This window comes from Protopterus annectens, chromosome 3.part0, assembly GCF_019279795.1.
Source record: "Protopterus annectens isolate FY-2018-M chromosome 3.part0, PAN1.0, whole genome shotgun sequence".
Lineage (NCBI taxonomy): Eukaryota > Metazoa > Chordata > Ceratodontiformes > Protopteridae > Protopterus > Protopterus annectens.
The window spans coordinates 399,773,604-399,793,480 of NC_056731.1; the positions used below are offsets into that span (position 1 = coordinate 399,773,604).

Consider the following 19,877-nt stretch of genomic DNA (forward strand, 5'->3'; position numbering starts at 1 on the left):
AATATGATGCCCACCCCAAATTTCAAGAAGGTCTCAAAAAGTTATCTAATGATTTGACCAATCATGAGAAAACAACCAAGGAAAGAAAGATCAAAAAATTTCATAGAGATTTTTTGGATTACCAGAGGGGACGTCCTTTTGAGTCCCAGAGGATGGTGAGGTTTGTGGATGCCAGTCAGGGATCTACTTCTGCTCGTACTAGAAAGAGACCACGTTCCATTTTAAAAAACAAGGAGGGGTTTAATACTAGCACTTCAGGGGAGGATTCCTCATTCACAGATAATGATGGCATTACCAGTAGGGGTTCCCCAAATAGAAAGAAATCCAATAAAATGATCCCTTTAGAAATGGTTCCTAGCGTTGTGGGGGATGCAAACACAGGAACAGACACCAGGTCCAATTCCCTGGAGTGACTCATCCAAAACTTTCTTACATAGCTCCGAATGAAAGTCAAAATGTTTTAAATCTATCTAACCAAACACTGTCTTTTGCTCAACAACAACTTCTTAATAAAGGACTTAGTTTTGTACCTGTTTTTTTTTTTTCTAATGAATATCACATTGTACAGGATGTTTTAAGTTTCTATAGTAATTTGAATTTGAAATTACTTTTCGCAGACAGGGAATCTCAAAGATCGAATGAATTCAGATTTTACAAATCTGATTTTCACCCCCCCATGCAGAAACATGTTTCAATTTTCATGCAATCTGTTCTCAGAGATCTACATTTTCAACATCATGAATATACCATGTTAGGACATAATCTTACATCACAGGAAACTACGGCCCTTCAACAACTACACAACAATCATGATATCACGATTTTGCCTGCAGATAAGGGGGGAGCGGTGGTGGTATTAAATATGACCTATTATCTCAATGAGTGTCATTCTCAGTTATCTGATACTGGATGTTATATGTATATGGACACAGATCCTACTCCACATTTTAAGAAGGAGATTGATTCTTTCTTAGGTTTGGCTCAGGAAGAGGGTATTATCACTCAGACTTGTGTCACACACTTAACGGTTAAAGACCCCAGAAAGCAAATTTTGTATCTATTACCCAAAATCCACAAATGTCGAATTAATCCACCTGGTAGGCCAATTGTCTCTGGTATAGGCTCACTTACTGAACCCCTTTCTGCATTTCTCACCCAATATCTTAAACCACTCTTGGGTTTGGTTAGGGCCAGGCTGCAAGATACCACACAATTTCTCAAGATCATCCAGAATACTCAACTTGAACCAGGGTGGCTTATGTGCTCTCTAGATGTTAAAGCTCTGTATACTAGTATTCCACATTGGGCGGGTCTATAAGCTTTACAACACTGGCTGGAGAAAGCAGATCTTTATTCCCCTGAGTTCAATACTTTACTCATCTGTCTAACTGAACATGTCCTGACTAAAAATGTTTTTTATTTTCAGGGACAATGTTACTGGCAGCTTTGAGGGACGGCCATGGGGGCATCTTTTGCTCCAATTTATGCCGATTTATTCATGGCCTTCCTAGAAGAATGTATGATTTATGATTCATCTCACAATATTTATTTGGTTGAGACTGATATTTGGCGCAGATACCTGGCTGACTGTTGGATGGTGTGGTGTGCGGATGCTGAATATTTACAATAATTTGTAGGGTATTTAAATGATAACATTTGGGGGATTGAGTTTACGGTTACCTATAATTTGGATTCCATCAATTTTTTGGATGTTACTATCAGCAGGAATAGAGATCATATCCTGAGTACGAGTGTATACCATAAATATCCCCAATATAATACTCTATTACATGCGTCTAGTATGCACCCACGCCACACCATCAGGAACATCCCCAAGTCCCAGTTTATGCGCATTAAACGTTTAAGTTCTACACAACCAGATTATGATAGTGCCAGTTTGGATCTTTATCAGAGATTTGCCCACAGGGGATACAAACATCAAGATATTTCCAGGGCTTGGGACTCTGCCACCAACATGGATAGGGACTCTTTATTACAATACAAGAGACGGGATATGGAATCCTCAGAGTCTACCATTAGGTTTATTACCACTTATGGCAGGAATTATAATGCCATCAGGGCTATTATAAACAGACATTGGAACATTCTTCTAGCCAATGACTATCTGAGAACTGTCTTGGGTTCGGAATGTAAGTTTACATACCGCAGAGGTAAAACCTTGGGATCCCTGTTTTCTCACTTTAAACACACTGAAAGTGGTGGGGCTATTTATAAACAGCTAACTATGTCTGGTGATCAATTAGTTGGTACCTACCCTTGTGGCCATTGTGGTTCCTGTAAACAGGTAAATAAATCAAAACAATTTTCCAGTCAGAATACTAGTAGAGTTTATGATTGCAAGGTTTTTGGTAATTGTAGCAGTAATTGGGTAATTTATTTGGCTAGTTGTAGGTGTTCGGCCTTTTATGTAGGCCAGACCTCTAGACCACTCAGAACCCGTATCAATGAACATCGAAGTGACATCAAGAACAAAAAGGAAACCAATGCCCTTTACTGACATGTGTTGAAACATGATCTTGCCCAGTTCTCTTTTATGATTATTGATAGAATCATTGGGGACAGAAGCAATACACTAGGATGGCATAGCATATTAAATCATAAAGAAAAATACTGGATCATCACTTTGGGTGCGCTTTTTCCACCGGGCCTGAATGACCATTTATAATTAATTCTTTATTACGGAAGATATGGATTTTGCTATTGATGACAAATATCATCCCTTAACATGGGAATTGTATGATTGGTTAACACCACAATTTTTATGGGAACACATACATTCCCTTTTTGATATTATTGTTATAGTTATTATATACTTATATACATTATGTATATAATATTGTTATTCATGTTTTCCAATTAAAAATAGGGGACATAGTGGTCACACTAATATTTTTGTCAGCAGATACATATTTATTATATCAGCTTTGTTTCATGTATTATAATCTTTGATATGTACATTATAGCTTTTTATGTTGGGTTTTTGGTCATAATATGGGCTATTGTTTTAGTGTATAACCTGTTCAGGATCTATTTACATTTATGATTAACCTTATCACATTTATAAATTAATTGTTTAGGTATTTCATATATCTTTTTACCAGCTCATGTATATGTAATAGACCATGGTTTCATTGGTGGAGGTTACATATAAATATGCATGTTTTTAGTGATTATGTATGTCCATTTACTCACACTGAAGAAGGCATGGATTTGCCGAAACCGGTCTGTGGTTAATAAAGTTTCATTATTTAACTTTTCATTTTTTGTGCTCTTTTCGGATACACAAACTGCTGGCCACTTGTGTTTCATACTTGGTACTTTCCAGCCGTGCAGAGCCTACGTGCACAGCATTTTTGTTTGACAAGCAGGTAATAAAGCAATTCGATTTAGAATGGTCATCCCAAGGTGTTATATAACTGGGTCTCTTGATTTCCATTAAACAGCTGGTCCTTGTGGCAGGGTAAAATAAATTAAAAATTACACTTCTCAAAGATTTGTCAAAGTGGGATCAGCTAGGTTCCCTCTTTTTGGTGCAGAGTCAGTATGGTAAAAAATGAATGTCCTTATAACCTCTTGGCCATTGTTCCTAAGTATTGTCACATATTGGGATATAACTTTAATGTTAATAAGCTAGTTGTAGTAGACCCATAGTTACACTTCTTGATATAACACAGCAGTAGAGTGGTGAAATACATACCATATTAAAAAAAATCAACGGAATTAAAAAAAAAATCTCTGACAAGAGTTTATTTTTTTGTAATAGAGATTTAATGAAGAGTAATACTTCAGTATGGGTGGACCTCCAGTCTAAACACCTCCAGACAAGCACCTCCTGCTGAAGTGACCTGCTTTGCAGACAGCCATTGCCCATACTCAGTCTAAGGCTAATGATGAACTGTTGTTACCCCTAAATGAGACATGCTAGTGCCCAAATGCATGAATATTATACAGAAAAATACTGTAAAAAACAGACAGTAAAAAAACATTCCTAATCCCAAGCTTAAATCTGTCTGCCATAGACACTGGCATAATATCTTTCATTCTCCATTTTGGATTAGCTGTTACTGTCTTTGTCTCACCATTGAATGTCTAGATGTTAACATAAAGAAGCCAGTCTATATCACATACTGTTAAAGTGCAAAAAGGGATGCCATTAAGGCAGAAAAGGATGTTATACTTAATATAAATTTGCTTTGGATTACTGAAATTTGCATCTCGGGTATCTTCCCTAATTTGATGTCTCAGAAGCATAGAAATTGGTATGAATAGTGTGCATCCTGATAATCTGACCATCCTCATGAGCTATCATTGTCAGATCAAGTAAATTCATCTTTTGATTTATGTATTTTTTATGCTGACTGATTGAATTGATTCATTTGGACCCAATACAGATCATGTGCCCTGGTGCCAATGTTACATTTTTGTCTTCTTTTCTGTTTTTTTTTTTCTTTTCATTTCTTTTTTCTTTCTTTCCTTCTTTTTTACACAGATATATGTTTTCTTGTCATCCAACATCTTCAGAAAAGCGTAGCAAACAGAATTTGTGATGCTGAAATTTATATTAATGGTTTTTGCTGTTAAGAGTCTTGATGAAGACTAGAATAAGGCAACATACTTTGTGGAATATGTATTGTGTCTAAAACTAGACTGCTGTGTAATTCTTCATAAGAGCTTTATAATAATATATTGCAAGTTGTTGAAATATTGACTACCCAAAATTAGATCAAAATTTATAATAAAATAAGATCATGGCTTTATAAGTTGCACAGTAACTTGCTTGTTACAGGCAAGTGTATGATCCACTTCTGGGAGTCCATTAGTCTTTGAATAAAATAGTAATACTAATTTACATTCCTGTTGATTTAGATGTGTTATTCATTTTCACAGAGTAATATATGCCTAAGAAAAATGACATAACATAAGAAATATTATGCTCTAAAAGCATTCTACTAATATCCCTTTCCACTGTTTCATGGTTGTCTGCAAGAATCATATAATATCACGCATCATCAAAACTTTTTTTAATGTGGTAAAACATATACTGTGCATGATAAGTGTAAAGTCATTAAGCTATCAACTTGTATTTAGATTCTCTTGAAATTTGTTAGATTTAGTCACTTCATTACTAGACGATGGAATGTTTAATGAGAAGAATATAGACTTCTGTCTGGCTATCATAAGTGAAGTATTAGATCAGACATACAAATGGGCCACAGGGAATTCAGAAACAGAATTAACCCAAGATGAATTTATTCAAATATGCCCATGCATACTTCACTTGTAGTATCCTTTGAAGCATAGCAACCTTAATTTATAAATTGATGACCCTTGGCAGTAGCTATTGTCCAGAGCAAATAGATGTGCACTAAGCAAAGAAATTGCTTTTCTGTGATGCACTTTACATTTGTTACATCAGCCAAGAAATTTGGAGTTCTATTAAATGGAAATTACATTGACTGGATGAAAATTAATTTTTAAGTGTTAAAATAAGCCTGACAGTTTCAATTAAAGAAATGAAATTAATATTCTAGGCATTTGCTTCATTTAGAAGGTCACAACTCTCCATCACTACCATTTGTGTTATTCGTGTGTGTGTGTGTTTTCTCTCACTGCTTTCTGTTGATAGGCAGACTGAAGAGCACAGTATTATACAGATGCCATGCTTTATCTTTTAAGAATTGTGGGTAGTATTGTTACTTGCATCCTCCAGTGAAGAATAGATGGTAGAAGTGATGCAGTAAAGTGGCTAAAGTCTCCACTCTTGGATGTCAGTAAGAGAACGGCCATTATTTACTGTTCATACCACTATAAAGTTTCATATGATGTACTGCCATTGCAGGTTATACTCTATAAATTTGTCATAGATTAAACCATATGAATAAAGTTACTGTCTGCACATCTGAATGAGATGAGCTATTATACTGCAAATTTACCCACTCTATTTTCTAATAGGCAGCCCTGCCACTGTAGTTCTTACATACCACACACTCACGTGAACACTCACACCTATGGCCAACTTTTGAGTGTCTAGTCCACCTACTGCATGTCTTTGGAATGTGGGAGGAAACTGGAGTGCCAAGAGTAAACCCACACAAACACAGGAAGGGCATATAGATTCCACACAAAGGCACCCCAGCCGTGAATTGAACCGAGGAATCTCTTGCTGTGAGATGACAATGCTATCCGCTGTATAGCTTTGCCACCCTATTTATGTACATTTTTAAACATACTGAACTATTTAAAATAATTCAAGCAACTGGCAGCTGAGGCTATGCTATTTTGTAGTAAATTTTAAAACATATGAAATCAAATGTTTTGTATTGCAGTCAGTGTTCTGAAGTGTAGCTAGGTCAAGTTTTAAATTAAGACTAATAATTATTGGCTCTTTAGCATTGATGGACAAAACCCTGGCTGACTGCTATCTCACTTGGGTTACCATTCTGTGAACTGCCATGTAGTGTATTATGCTCATGGGATCATAGCCAGCAGGTTCTTATAGCACACAGGCTAGTACCATGAGTTATGCATATGGTGCATATCTCAGCTCTATCACCAGTTCTGTGTATTGAAATCACATACAACCATCTATTTGGTAAGTGCGCACACTGTGGTTGACATTAATGTATAAGACTACATTTAATTCATGTCCATATGTCTTATTCCATATACACACATGTACATACTTTGTTGTTGGTGAAGCTGGATGTCCATTTAGACCCCTTGCTTATAACACCACACTTGCATGAACCCACAATATTGCATACAGTGTGTTTGGCCTACTCATAACCCATTTCTGCTTCCTTAATATGTCTGGGAGAGCTCAAAAGTATGACCCTGATACAGCCTGCAGGATATTCTTATCATCTGCTTGTTTAATAATATGTTGGTTAAGTAGAAGGTGAGACAGATCCTGCATACTGGTATAGACAGACCCTAAACACACAAATGCGTGCGCACACACACAAACACACACACACACACACACACACACACACACACACACACAGACACACACACACACACACACACACACACACACACACACACACACACACACACACACACACACACACATGCACACACACAGAGCTAGAAGGAAGGAAGAGAATGCGGCAGAACAACAGCAACCAGCAGCTACAAAACCATCTGTCTGACAAACGTGGGCAAGATGTTCTGGGTTTAGAAAAATCTTTGGCCATTGATGGCATCCACAAATCTGCTGAACATGGTATTAACCTCTTGCATCATCCAGAGAAACACATAGTGGTCGGTCCATCGTCAGGAAAGTTTTCTCAGCTTCAGGGATAATCACAATATAATTATCCCCTGCAGGGATACCTAAACCACCTCTGGCTCTGTCAGCCAGCTTGCTACTCCCCTGTGACCAGTCTCTCATCTCCTATGGAATTCACCTTTGCTGAGGCACAGTATAGCATAATAGTAACACGATTAACACACTGCTGTAATGTGCAGTTATAGCTCTCCCCCCCCCCCCCCCCATCATGGAACATTTATGTCATGGATCATTGAGTGACACACTTGGTCTCATAAAGACTGGTCCATCACCACTTCTCTCTAACAGCTCCAAGTGTCCTAAGTGATTGCACCAAGACATCACTTTCAGCAAGGATAGAACTGACCAGCCTCTTCCATTTACCTTATCTTTGCATACGCAGATGCCTGTGAACATATGACACAGGGCTAGGGAGTGTACAGTAGTGGGAGTAGTAGGATGATAGCTGCAGACTGAGGTGTAACATAGGTACATTATACTACTTCCACAGGAACATCTACGGGCTTATGCCATGTAACAAATACAAGGACTGATATGGGAACACATACAGTGTATTTACTACACTTTAATACAAATGTATTCCCTGCAGGATCTGCAGGTATATAGATATAGTGTAAGGATACCTTATTAAAATCTTGCTGACATGGCCCTACCCTACTGTACTGTCATGTTTATGTTTATCCACATTGGACAGATACACTTATCACAAGGGCCACTGTGCATATTTCACGTCATACCCTCACATATACCATAACAGGCATGTGCAGGGACAAATTGCATTGATAGTTTGGGATAACTTTTTGCTGATAAAGTTTCTATACAACATACATATGCAGGCACATTGCTAGCCTTGTTATGTGAATTCCAGGGTAAGACTGTACATTCTTATGATGGTAGAATAACAGCTTGGTACACACTTTCAGATACTCTGTGCCTCTTCAAGGCTATCGGTAGGTCCACATAGCAGCTGCTCTTGCCCATATATCCAAAATACCTTCTCAGATCTGTGTGATATTACACAGGAAATGGCATACCTCTAAAACAGCACTGTTTTATAACTGTTTGCATGAAAGAAAGCTTGGCAAATTATGTCAGTTTGCATGAATGCCTATGAATCTCATATTTTTGCTGCCATGCATCTGTGAGTTTAACTCAGCTTGCTGGATATGTTTATTCCTGATAGCTCATATATGTAAGCACATGCTGTGATCTGTGGGAATATGTGCATTCTGATTTTTTGCAGCTACATGTTGCACTACTCATTAATGAGAAAACACATAGTGTGATTCACTAATCACCATTTTCTTCCTTGTGAAAGTAACATCATTTCCAGAGGAGATCAAGGAGAGTGCCAGCTTCTGCCAGTATCCACCAGACTGTGCTTGTATACCCAGTATCCACCAGACTGTGCTTGCATGGCTAGTATCCACCAGACTGTGCTTGTATAGCCAGTATCCACCAGACTGTGCTTGCATGGCTAGTATTCACCAGACTGTGCTTGCATGGCTAGTATCCACCAGACTGTGCTTGCATGGCTAGTATCCACCAGACTGTGCTTGTTTGGCTAGTATTTATCAGACTGTGCTTGCATGGCTAGCATTTATCAGACTGTGCTTGCTTGGCTAGTATTTATCAGACTGTGCTTGCATGGCACATGAAGCAGATCATGATTATTAATCCATCTCCTTTCCAGCCATTTCACAGAGCATGTTTTGTGCCTCTTTGATGGTGCTTTCAGAGAGGTTGAACCTGGCATGACCTGGCATCAACAGGTCAGGAAAAAAGGCAGGCATTGTTATGATGACCTGTGGTGCAGCAACCCTAAAGATATCCATCTGTAGGAAGGAGACATTAGATAATGTATCTTCAAATGGAATAGTAATTGGATTGCATTGTGACTTTGTTTCTCCTGTTTTCACTATTGGCAGATATTTGTAAAGACCAGCTTAGGAAATGTCAGTATGCTGCTGTATGGATCTAAACTATCACTTACGCATAAGCACATAAAGTAATGACTATATGTGGAAGTTGAGCCCTTTACCTCTCTTACACTGACACAGAAGCAATTTATTTATTTATTTACAGAAATGTTTACCAGGAAAGTCTGACTGGAACAAACCTCCCCTTGCTTACATTAAAGATACATTTACAATTTATACAAAGAATACATATAGTGTTATAATATCAGACATACAAGCACATGACATTTTATAACAATAGACTATATATATATATATATATATATATATATATATATATTTTATATATATATATATATATATATATGTGTGTGTGTGTGTGTGTATACACACACACACACACACACACACACACACACACACACACATACACGTATACATAAAACTGTCTAAAGAACACACAGTGGATAAAAAAATTACATGGAAAAATTTATAAACTCAAACTATGATGAACGCTTATGTAATAGAATCGCAGGTGCTGCTTGCGATGACCCCTCACTGGGCCAGTGATCAAGTAGCCTCAATCCTCACCACTGACACTGTAGAGGGACATTCACTTGGAATAAAAATGGATACACTCAGTATTTCCCAATGCAGACCTCTCTGCATCAAGCACAAATTTTTCTTTAGAGCACACAGGGAACACGCTCAGCCTAGGGTCTGGATTTCTCTATACCTGTCTCCCTCCAGGTCCCCAGTAAGAATCCACACTGGTACAGCTGTAGGGTTAGATCCTCAGCTGAGTGCCTAAGCCAAGTCCTGCAGCACCCTCTGTGTGAAACCAGTTCTTCGTGTCCCTACCTCAAGTAGCTGACACACACTCTTTGAGATTTAATTTTTCACACATACACAGCTGGGAAAGGCTCGTACAGATTTACATGCGTTGCCCCCTTCTGCTCAGTGTATAAAGTAGTTAGCACTGCCAACAGACATTCCACAATCATCTACTCTAAGGCCATTAATAAAGGGTGTCCGATAATACTGTGTAATATTAATACTAATTCAAATGGTAGTAGTTGACCAAGACAGCTAGGCCTTCTGGAGTGGCCCACACAGTATCACCAAATACATATAAGCATTTGCAAAGGTTAAATACTTTCTAAAAGGACCAACCACAATAAAAGTTTTACTAATAAATAATCAAAAGCATGAAAATACTGAAATATATATATATATATATATATATATATATATATATATATATATATATATATATATATCACACAATTCAAATCACAGGAAATATTGAAAAATAATTGATAAATGTTAAACAAATGGTAAACAAAACATAATTACAGGCTTCACTCCTGCGGACTGGAGAACTGCCATTGTCATCCCCTTGCACAAAGGTGGTGCCACTACTGACCCAGGAAACTATCACCCTATTAGCTTGACAAGTCTTATCTGTAAAGCCATGGAGTGTATTATTATGGATCTCATAAACAAGGACATAGGCAATCTCTGAGCACTTGACCCGACCCAATTTGGATTTGTCAGGGGCAGATCTTGCCTTTTGAACCTGGTTGACTTCTTTGAGACTGTCACCAAGGCCCTGGATGAGGGAAAGTCAGTACATACAGCTTACCTTGTCTTGGCCAAGGCCTTTTACACAATCCCCCACTCAGGCATCATCTAAAAGCTAACTTAACTTGGTATAAATCCCTGTCTCATCAGATGGGTGGCCAACTGGCTCATTGATAGGATCCACAAGGTCAAAATAGGTGCCACCATCTCTGACAGCAGACCTGTCACTAATGGTGTTCCCCATGGATCTGTCCTGGGAACTTTACTGTTTGGCATCTACTTCTCAGAGGTCCAGGCAAACACAAAGGGCCTGTGGTTGACCAAATTTGTGGATGACTATAAGCTGGGTGCTGTCATTAACTCCCCAAATGATGTTACAATACTGCAAGGGGGTCTCACAGCAACAAACAGACTGGAGCCAAAGTCATGGCCTTAAGTTAAACACAAAAAATGTATTATCATACTATTTGGCAAAAGCACAGCTCCTACTGATTACCAAATCAATGGCAACCCCCTTAGCACACAACCTGTGGTTTGAGACCTGGGTACTCAGGTTGATAACAATCTCACATTCAACCATCATGTAGAAGCACTGGTCAGAAAAGCTTTTAACTTGGTTCATTTCATAAGTGAAGGGATTGCATCCAGAAAAAAGGAGATTATTACCTCTCTGTACTCCTCCCTCATTAGGCCTATAATTGAGTATAATGCTCCATTTGGTATGTGCCTTTCCAAACATCTGCACCAACTGGAAAGGCTACAGAAATGCCTCACAAAGAGAATCCATGGCCTCCAACACCTGTCCTATGTGGACAGGCTCAAATCACTATCACTCTATGTGGTATTGTACAGATTGCTCAAAGGTGATCTATCTCACCTATAAGGCAATATCAGACCCTTCCCTACTACAGAAGCTCCATATTCGTTAGTTTGACTCCTCATGCATTACCCACTTGAATGGCCTAAATCTAATATGAAACATCAATAAAACCTGCTGAAGAGACAGGTTCATCTCCCAGAGGCTGCACTGTCTCTGGAATAGACTTCCCATACATGTCAAATAAAGTTCCTCATTGATCCTCTTGAAGTGCAACCTTGATGAGTGGATAGGTAACCACAGATTTTCCCAGTGGTTCCACCTTTGTCCCTCACTGACAGGGGTGACAGGTGCTGACAGAAGTTTCTTTTTTGGGGATAAACTCTTGCTAGGCTTGTAAGGGCCCCAGGGCCATTAGCCTAGTAACCTCCTATGATCCTATGATGGGCAGACCCAGACAAATAAAGAAAAAACAATTTCTAAACTAAGCTTCACTATATTTTCCTGACTGAGTCTAGGAGAATTACTATTCCTTAATTAATACAGCAAGGCAGATGATGTGATGAATGTTCCTTCTTGTTGTCAGGCCCAATACAGAAATCCAGTAGTGAGAGATTTCCCACTGTAATATCCAAAACATAATTTCTAAGTTGAATGGCAGAATGACCTCATCTGGTCACATAATCCTAGGTTCTCACAGTATCTCCCTTTGAAGCTGAAACAGGAATTTAGCATAGTCAGCTACAATACACATCTAAATGCTTATGGCAGTGCCTGTGGCTTACCCTTTTTTATTGAGCTAATGAACAAAGGCTTCTTCCAGACCTACTGTCTCCAGTCCTATGCAGCACAGTTGGGTGCCATGTCTATGGTTTAACAGCTAATTTAATTTCAAGGATTTTCCAAAACTAACTGGACTGAGGTTAACTGCTTCTCTTCCATTGTCCATTGCTAACATATATACATACATGTATATTCCTTCTGTGTCCAGCAGGTCCCACTCTTGATACATTTTTTAACACTAGCAACTTTACAAACACATTTTTATTTTCAAATGCCATACAGTTCTAATACATTTGTAGCATAAGCATTTGTGCAAATCAGTTTGATATTCAAATGCTATACAGCTGTACTACATTTGTGACACAAGCATCTTGTATAACTCAGTTTGATACTCAAAAGACATATAATCTTTTATAGAATTCCAGCTGGCTATGTTAGCACTAGCCCATATCATCACACTGCTTACCAAGTATCTAAATGCAATCACAGGGTACTGATGCCAGCTCTTGCCAGTACTTTCCTGACTGGATTAATATATGACTAATAGCCATATGGATGAATAGGAGAAGGAAATAGGTGGTAAGCAGTGGGGTGCATAAGCTAGTTGGAATATGGGTGTTCTGTACATGCTAATCAAATGGTTTTGAGAAGTGACTTTGCAGGAGTTGAAGAGAATATTTTCTGTTGAGTTTGAAATTTCTTGGATTATCTGTTTGGAGAAGGAAGCTAGGGAGGGAATTCCAGATTTTTGCTACATAGCAGGTATATAGTTACTCACCATAAGAATTATGTGAGTGAGTTATTTTTTCCAGGAATTTGCTAGATAATCTGAGTCTGACTGCTGAGGGGTGGACATGTTTGTGGATGGAGGAAGTTTTTTTGTGCAGTTTTTAATTGTTTAAATTTAAGAAAATTGGGCAATTTAAGCCAGTTTAGCTGCCTGAGGGCTATGTAGTTGTGTATTTCAAGATTGGTGAAAATAGGGGAGCTTTGTATCAGAGAAGGTAGAGGATAGAATGCAGCAGTAGGGGTTGATGCCTAGCTTAGTGAGTTTTTCTAGGCTTCCTGAGTGGGGAATGGTATCAAAGACCTTGGCCAAATCAAGGTAAGCTGTATGAACCACCTTGCCTTCATCCACAGCTCTGATGACTGACTCAAAGAAGTTGACCCAGTTGAGCAGGCATGATCTACCCTTCACAAAACTAAACTATGTGGGAACCAGAATTTGGAGATTCCCTATATCCTTGTTTATTAGGTCCATGATGATGTGTTCCATAGCTTTGCATATCAGACTTGTCAGGCTAATGGGGCGATAGTTCCCAAGGTATGTAGTTGCTCCTCCTTTGTGGATAGGGATGACTGTAGCAGTGCACCATCCGGTAGGGACAAAGCCTGAGGTGAGGTTGTGGTTGAACAGGGCACACAGGTGAGGTGCCAGTTCACTCTGTAGTTCATGTAGAACACAGCCAGGGATATTTTTAGGTCCCATAGAAGCTGTATTCTTGGCACTGGACCATTCTGTTTTAACTTGTGCAGCAGTAATACTGTGTGCCTGGCAATCTACTGGTGTTTTGATTGGTCCTTTGGGGGGGGGTAAAGTTGGCACTGAATCTATTGGCCAATATATTGGCAATATCTGTTGGCTCGGTATAGGAGGTACCATTGTGCAGTAGCTCAGAGCAAATCTGGGAATGGCCATGGAGATTCTTTACATAACTAAAGAAGGCCTTGTGGTTGTCTTTACTATCTGCTGCAATTCTGTTTTCATAGCTAGCTTTAGAGGATTTGATGAGGGATCTCAACATTTTGTTGAGGCTGATAAGCGAGGTTTTCCAGTCTTGAGACTTCACCTTATTCCACATTGGTTTCTTCCTTCTGTTATAGAGTTTGTTTATGGCAGGGGACCACCAGATTCACTTCATTTTTTTGGAGAGAGTGTCTTGGTTCTATTGGTATGGCGAGATCCATGAATTTGTGTATGTGTTCATACAGTGCATTGGTGTATGATTTGGCAGTCATGCAACTATTCTCCATTTGCATGGGTGCTGTGAAGTTAGCCACCCCTGTTTTTAGGAGCCCAAAGTTAGCTTTGGAGAAGTTTTTCATGGTGGTTACCTTTGGGGGTGTGTGAATTACCAAGGTGATTAGTTTGTGGTTGGATCTAACCAGGGAGGAGTTGACTATTGGTGTAGAGCAATGGTCACCCATGTTGGTAATGACCAGGTCATGGATGTTGCTACCTCTAGTGGGGGTAAGAATAAGCTGGTCCAGGGCATTGGAATTAATGAATTCCAGGAAACATTGGGCAAGTGTATTGGTACATGAGTAGTTTTCCCATTTAATGGAGGGGTAGTTGAAGTCGCCCAGTATGACAGTGTTAGGTTGGACCCTAATATTCTCCAGGGTGCTTAGGCATGTGGACTGTGAGTCTTGGGACTTGGTTGGGGACCTATAGCAGGCTATGACCTGAATTGCTGTCTTACCCAATGTTAGCTGCACCTGCAGTATCTCTGATGTGTTATGTTGGGCAGATGAGGCCTGTTTCCATTATACACTTTGTGTCCTAGTAAAGGTACGATTTGAACAAAAGGACAGCTTTGTTTCAGAGAACTATTTTGGAAAGTCATAGCAGAAGTAAAGGATGGGAGATAGTGTCCAAAGCTTTTGAGAGGACAAAGAAATGGAGGTCAGAATATTTTGGTTTAGGAGAAAAGTTAGCAGATGAAAGTCATTACTCTTCTAACATTTTTGTGAGGGGAGATAGTATCACTATAGGTCTAAAAATACTAATGTCAGAGAGAAAAGGGTCTGTCTTTGTGAACTAGCAAGATGGTAGATTGTTCCCAGTGTGATACAAAATAAAATTCCTGGATAGAACTGTTGATCAGGATAGAAATGGAGTAGAGCAGGGTGATGGATGCTAGTTTTAGGTGTTCAGTGGGTAAGTAGTCTGGAGTAGTGGTAGTGAATTTTGTTTTCCCTGATGCATTGTTTTATTTTTTTGGTGGGAGCAGGTTGGAAGGCTAGTGAGTTGGCATTATGGGATGTGGGAGTAGGACAGGAGTTCTGTACTGGAATTGGGTTTTGGATAGATAGGTGGCAGTATTAATGAAATGACAGTTCGAGGTGCAAGATACATTTCTGTCAGAAGGGGATTGGGTTGGGATTGTTTGGAGGATTTATGTTGTGAGATAAAGTATGCCTTTGATTTTGTTTTGTTGCAGATGAAGCAGTAGGGCTGTTCATTGTATATGGACCTGTCTTTCTTCCATTTCCTTATCTCTTTAGTTCACTAATTGCTATGTGGGCCAAGAGCCTAGGAAGGCTTTGACTCGTGTGTGTGTGTGTGTGTGTGTGTGTGTGTGTGTGTGTGTGTGTGTGTGTGTATGTGTGTGTGTGTGTGTGTGTGAGATTGTGTGTGTGTGTGTGTGTGTAAGTGGGGCATGGGAATGTTTATGAAAAGGTTGCAGAAGTGGAAAACGGCTTCATTAAGAAAGGTTTGCCTTAGAATGTTCCAGCTGCATGCTTGACGAGATGTGAAAAAAGAGTCTTTGTTAAATTCCTGACAAATGTGTATATTAGAGGCTTACTATGTTTGGATACTGAGCCACTACTTAAAATAGTGATGTTGGGATTGCATTGTCAGCGTAATGGGAAATATCCTCTTGAAAATTGATATGTAAAGCATTTGTTCATACCACCTAGGCTGTCAAAGAAGCATGACTCGGTTTCTACTGGAAGCATCACTGAACATATGTTTTATGAATATCTCTCATTGTACACATTCTGATAACAGACAGTGTACTCTTAGAATATATTATAGGATTCTGCTTTAAAGGTTAATAAAGATCTTGTGATGTTTAAAGCTCCCAGCTCTAAAGCAGTGCCAGGACAGCAATTTAAAGAAAGATGAAGAAATGTTAATCTACTTCTGCCTTATGAATGGTCATATTTACTCTGATATATATATGAAGAATTCAACTATTACACATTCTGAAATACAACAAAACTGCAAGAATTTTAGATTTGGCAATGAGAGGAATAGTGTTACATACTAATCAGAATAAGGCCATGGAAATAATAAAGAAGAATCCAATGCATGTCTATTGCAGTCGTTTGGAGTCTTAAAGCATGAAAAATGCTGATTCTAAAATGCAAAAGTCTTGAATAAGAGTATCAGATGGATGTAAACGTGACCAGTGCTATATATACAACTATTTTTGCTGATAAGCAAGCCCCCACAGCACACTCCACATGGCGGCTACACATTTCAATATTATTACAGCAAGGCTATATAATATCAAAGGAAAGAATATCTGGTTAAGTAACAAAACCCTGCATTTTCTTTTTCCAGTGCGATGGGAGGTACAGAAATATTTGCTGTCCTGAAAAAGCACAATTTGGTGTTGGCTAATTTTTATTTAAGTATATTCCTAATCTGTGCCATTGTGTGTTACACATACATATTATTTGTGAAAAATATAAAATGACTCTAAATGACTATTAACATCAGTTCATCATATGCTGAGACTGCTGTTAGTGCTTTCTGGTTCTGCTCAATATAAAGTAATCTGCACTTTGTGATATATTAGAAAAGTTACTTATAAAAGAACCTAGTACTCAGTTGAAAGAAACTATTTTATTTATAAAACTTGCAACTTGCCTTGTCGCTGCATTTTGGAATATAATGTATCAAGATTTTACATTTTGTGTTTTTGCAAATTCATTAAATTATGAAGCAATGTCATGCTTTGGCAGTATCTGTTTTCAGAATTCCAAACAATTTTTTGCCTGTCATACAAATGTACTTAGTAATTAAGCGGTGATACTGTATTCCATGTTGCTGACTTCTTTGCTACTTTAGCATTTTATTATTTTTATTATTATTATTATTATTATTATTATTATTATTATTATTATTATTATTATTATTACCTAGCTTCCAAATTCTTGAAATTCTTCCCTTATTTATTTCTGCTTTTCTTTATTTATGGCATATTTGTTTGAGTTTACAAAGTTTTCAGTACCACAAAGTGGCAGCCAACGCAATTTCCCCTGACAATTTTAATATACTACAGAGTCGCTCAAACATTTGAGGTGTAATATATATATATATATATATATATATATATATATATATATATATATATATATATATATATATATAGCTGGGGGGCAGCCTAGTGGGGATGCATTTAAAACCATGAATTAAGGGCATCAGGACAGCAGCTAGTGAACTCAGTTTTGTCAAGAGAAAGGAATCCCTGGAAATTAATAATCATTGCAGGTTCTATGTTCGTATTCATGTGCACTAGTCACTTGAATTAAACCACAATTTTCTTTTAGTGTATGCTTTTTGTTCTAACAGGTACTATTCCTACTATGTTAGTGACATATATCATAGAGAATTACTAACTGAATCCCCAGGCCTTACTTGAAATGAGCTTGCCTTTTGTACAAACTGGCCTCTATTTTAATCATTTGCAATCCTATTGCCTTTGACTTTTCCTTTTACAGATGCAGAAGAAAAAGCCAGATGTGAGGTTGAGGAAAAAAGACGTCAAGAATTAGAATCAAAGGAAGAGCTAGAAAAGGCAGACAGAGAAAAAACAGAAAAAGAACAGCTGGAAAACAAGGATAGGCCTGCGGATAAATCTGAAAACAATGAAGAAAGTGATCCAAAGAAGAGACATGGCACTGGTACCGATCCAAATGGCATAAATAACTCTGCATCTAAAGAAGAATCCATTCAGGCTATAAAAAACAAGAATGGCGCTTCAAGTCAAGTGTCAGCAGACAATCAAAAGACACTAACCGGTAGGTGTCCCATTTTACCATACTTCAGTGTAATGTATACCAAAAAATGTTATTTCTAATGTCTTCCACAATTAAAGTCATCTTACGTTTTACCATCACATTACTTTTTAGCTGACATTATTTGGATGGTGAAAACATTGAAAACAACATAAACATTCATATAAATAATAGGCGAGTAGAAGATCACTATCAGTGTTACTTATGTAAACATGTACAAGTCCTCACTTCATTCTTCAGCACGGGTAACAACTCAGTAAACAACTTTTTCCCCATTTAAAGTAATGCATTAGGCTCTTTCTCTCCCATAATATAACTAATATATTTACACTCTGCTTCACAAAGAATTGTCTGGAGAACTGAGTGGGAGGGTTGGGTATTTGGTGGGATAAATAAAGATATGGCTGAAGTGAACAGAATAGAGGATTTTGGAGAAGGAGAGACTTTGTTTACAACTCAGGTAACTCACTAGCTTCCACAAAGGTCATAGCTGCAGTCTGTGTTTTTTCAGGTTCCTACCTGACATTATATATCAGCTAAGCATTCAGGCATACTTGTTGCAAATAGTGCACATATGAAGGTGCCACCATAGGATATTTGAAGGCAGAAGAACTTGGAGTTTTACAGAATCAGGTGGACACTTGAGCAGGTGGCAGCAGTGGTGCAGCGGTTAGCATTGCTGCCTCACAGCAAGAGGTTCTCCAGTTCATTCCTCAGCTGGCGTGCCTTCTGTACAGAGTCTGCATGTCCTCCCTGTGGTCGCATGGGTTTCCTCCAGGTGCTCCGGTTTCCTCCCACATCCCAAAGACATGCTGTAGGTGGATTGGACACTCTAACTTGGCCCTAGGTGTGAGTGCGTGCATGTGTGTGCCTTTTGTGGAAGGTTAGGTGCCAGGCTGGCAACTCAACACCATAAAATCCACTGCCAGTCATGAGCGGACAGGTGATCCACTGTGGCGACCCCTAACCGGGAAAAGCCGAAAGACAAAGAAAGGTGGACACTTGAGCATTGCATTCTTCAAAGAGAAGTTATTGCTACTCAGGAAACAATTAAAAGGTAAATGTAGAAAAAGACTTGTGAGTACTGATTACTCCAGAATGAATTATTCAGCTATTTGCAGCAGTGTTGTAGAAAACAACAAAGGCAGAGTGTAGATTCTTTGTTCTATAGCTGAATGCATGGTCTCTAGGGAGCCATTTGGGATTCTTTTTGTGGTGCTAATTAGTAAGGCCCTTTTATAAGTATTGCATGCAGATCTGGAAGCTTTACTGGAAGAAATATATTACAGTGATGAAGAAGTTTTAGTGGAGGGCTATAAAGCACTCAGATGTCTGGGTGATAAGAAGTGTAAAGGCAAGCTGACAGCCTAGCTAAGGACATAGTTATATAAAGATGTGGTCTCAGCATCTCAGCTTGGACCTGCATGTGCATTTAGGCTGTTGCAGATGAGCTAAGTTCCCATTTTTACCAAAACAAACAGACAAACAGGTCATAATAAAAACATCATGTGTATATAATATATATATATATATATATATATATATATATATATATATATATATATATATATATATATATATATATATATATATATATATATATATATATATATATATATATATATATATCGCTATATATATATAT

General features: G+C 38.3%; 1 protein-coding gene across 2 annotated transcripts in view; it reads left to right on the plus strand.

Moving 5' to 3' along the window:
- Positions 1 to 19,877, plus strand: part of LOC122796397 (calcium/calmodulin-dependent 3',5'-cyclic nucleotide phosphodiesterase 1C-like) — a 2,375,955-nt gene that overhangs the window by 2,091,202 nt on the left and 264,876 nt on the right. For both annotated transcript variants that reach the window (XM_044064848.1, XM_044064849.1), the window contains exon 15: positions 17,936 to 18,235. In XM_044064848.1, coding sequence (XP_043920783.1) covers positions 17,936 to 18,235 — 300 coding nt within the window. The remainder of the gene's footprint in view (positions 1 to 17,935; positions 18,236 to 19,877) is intronic.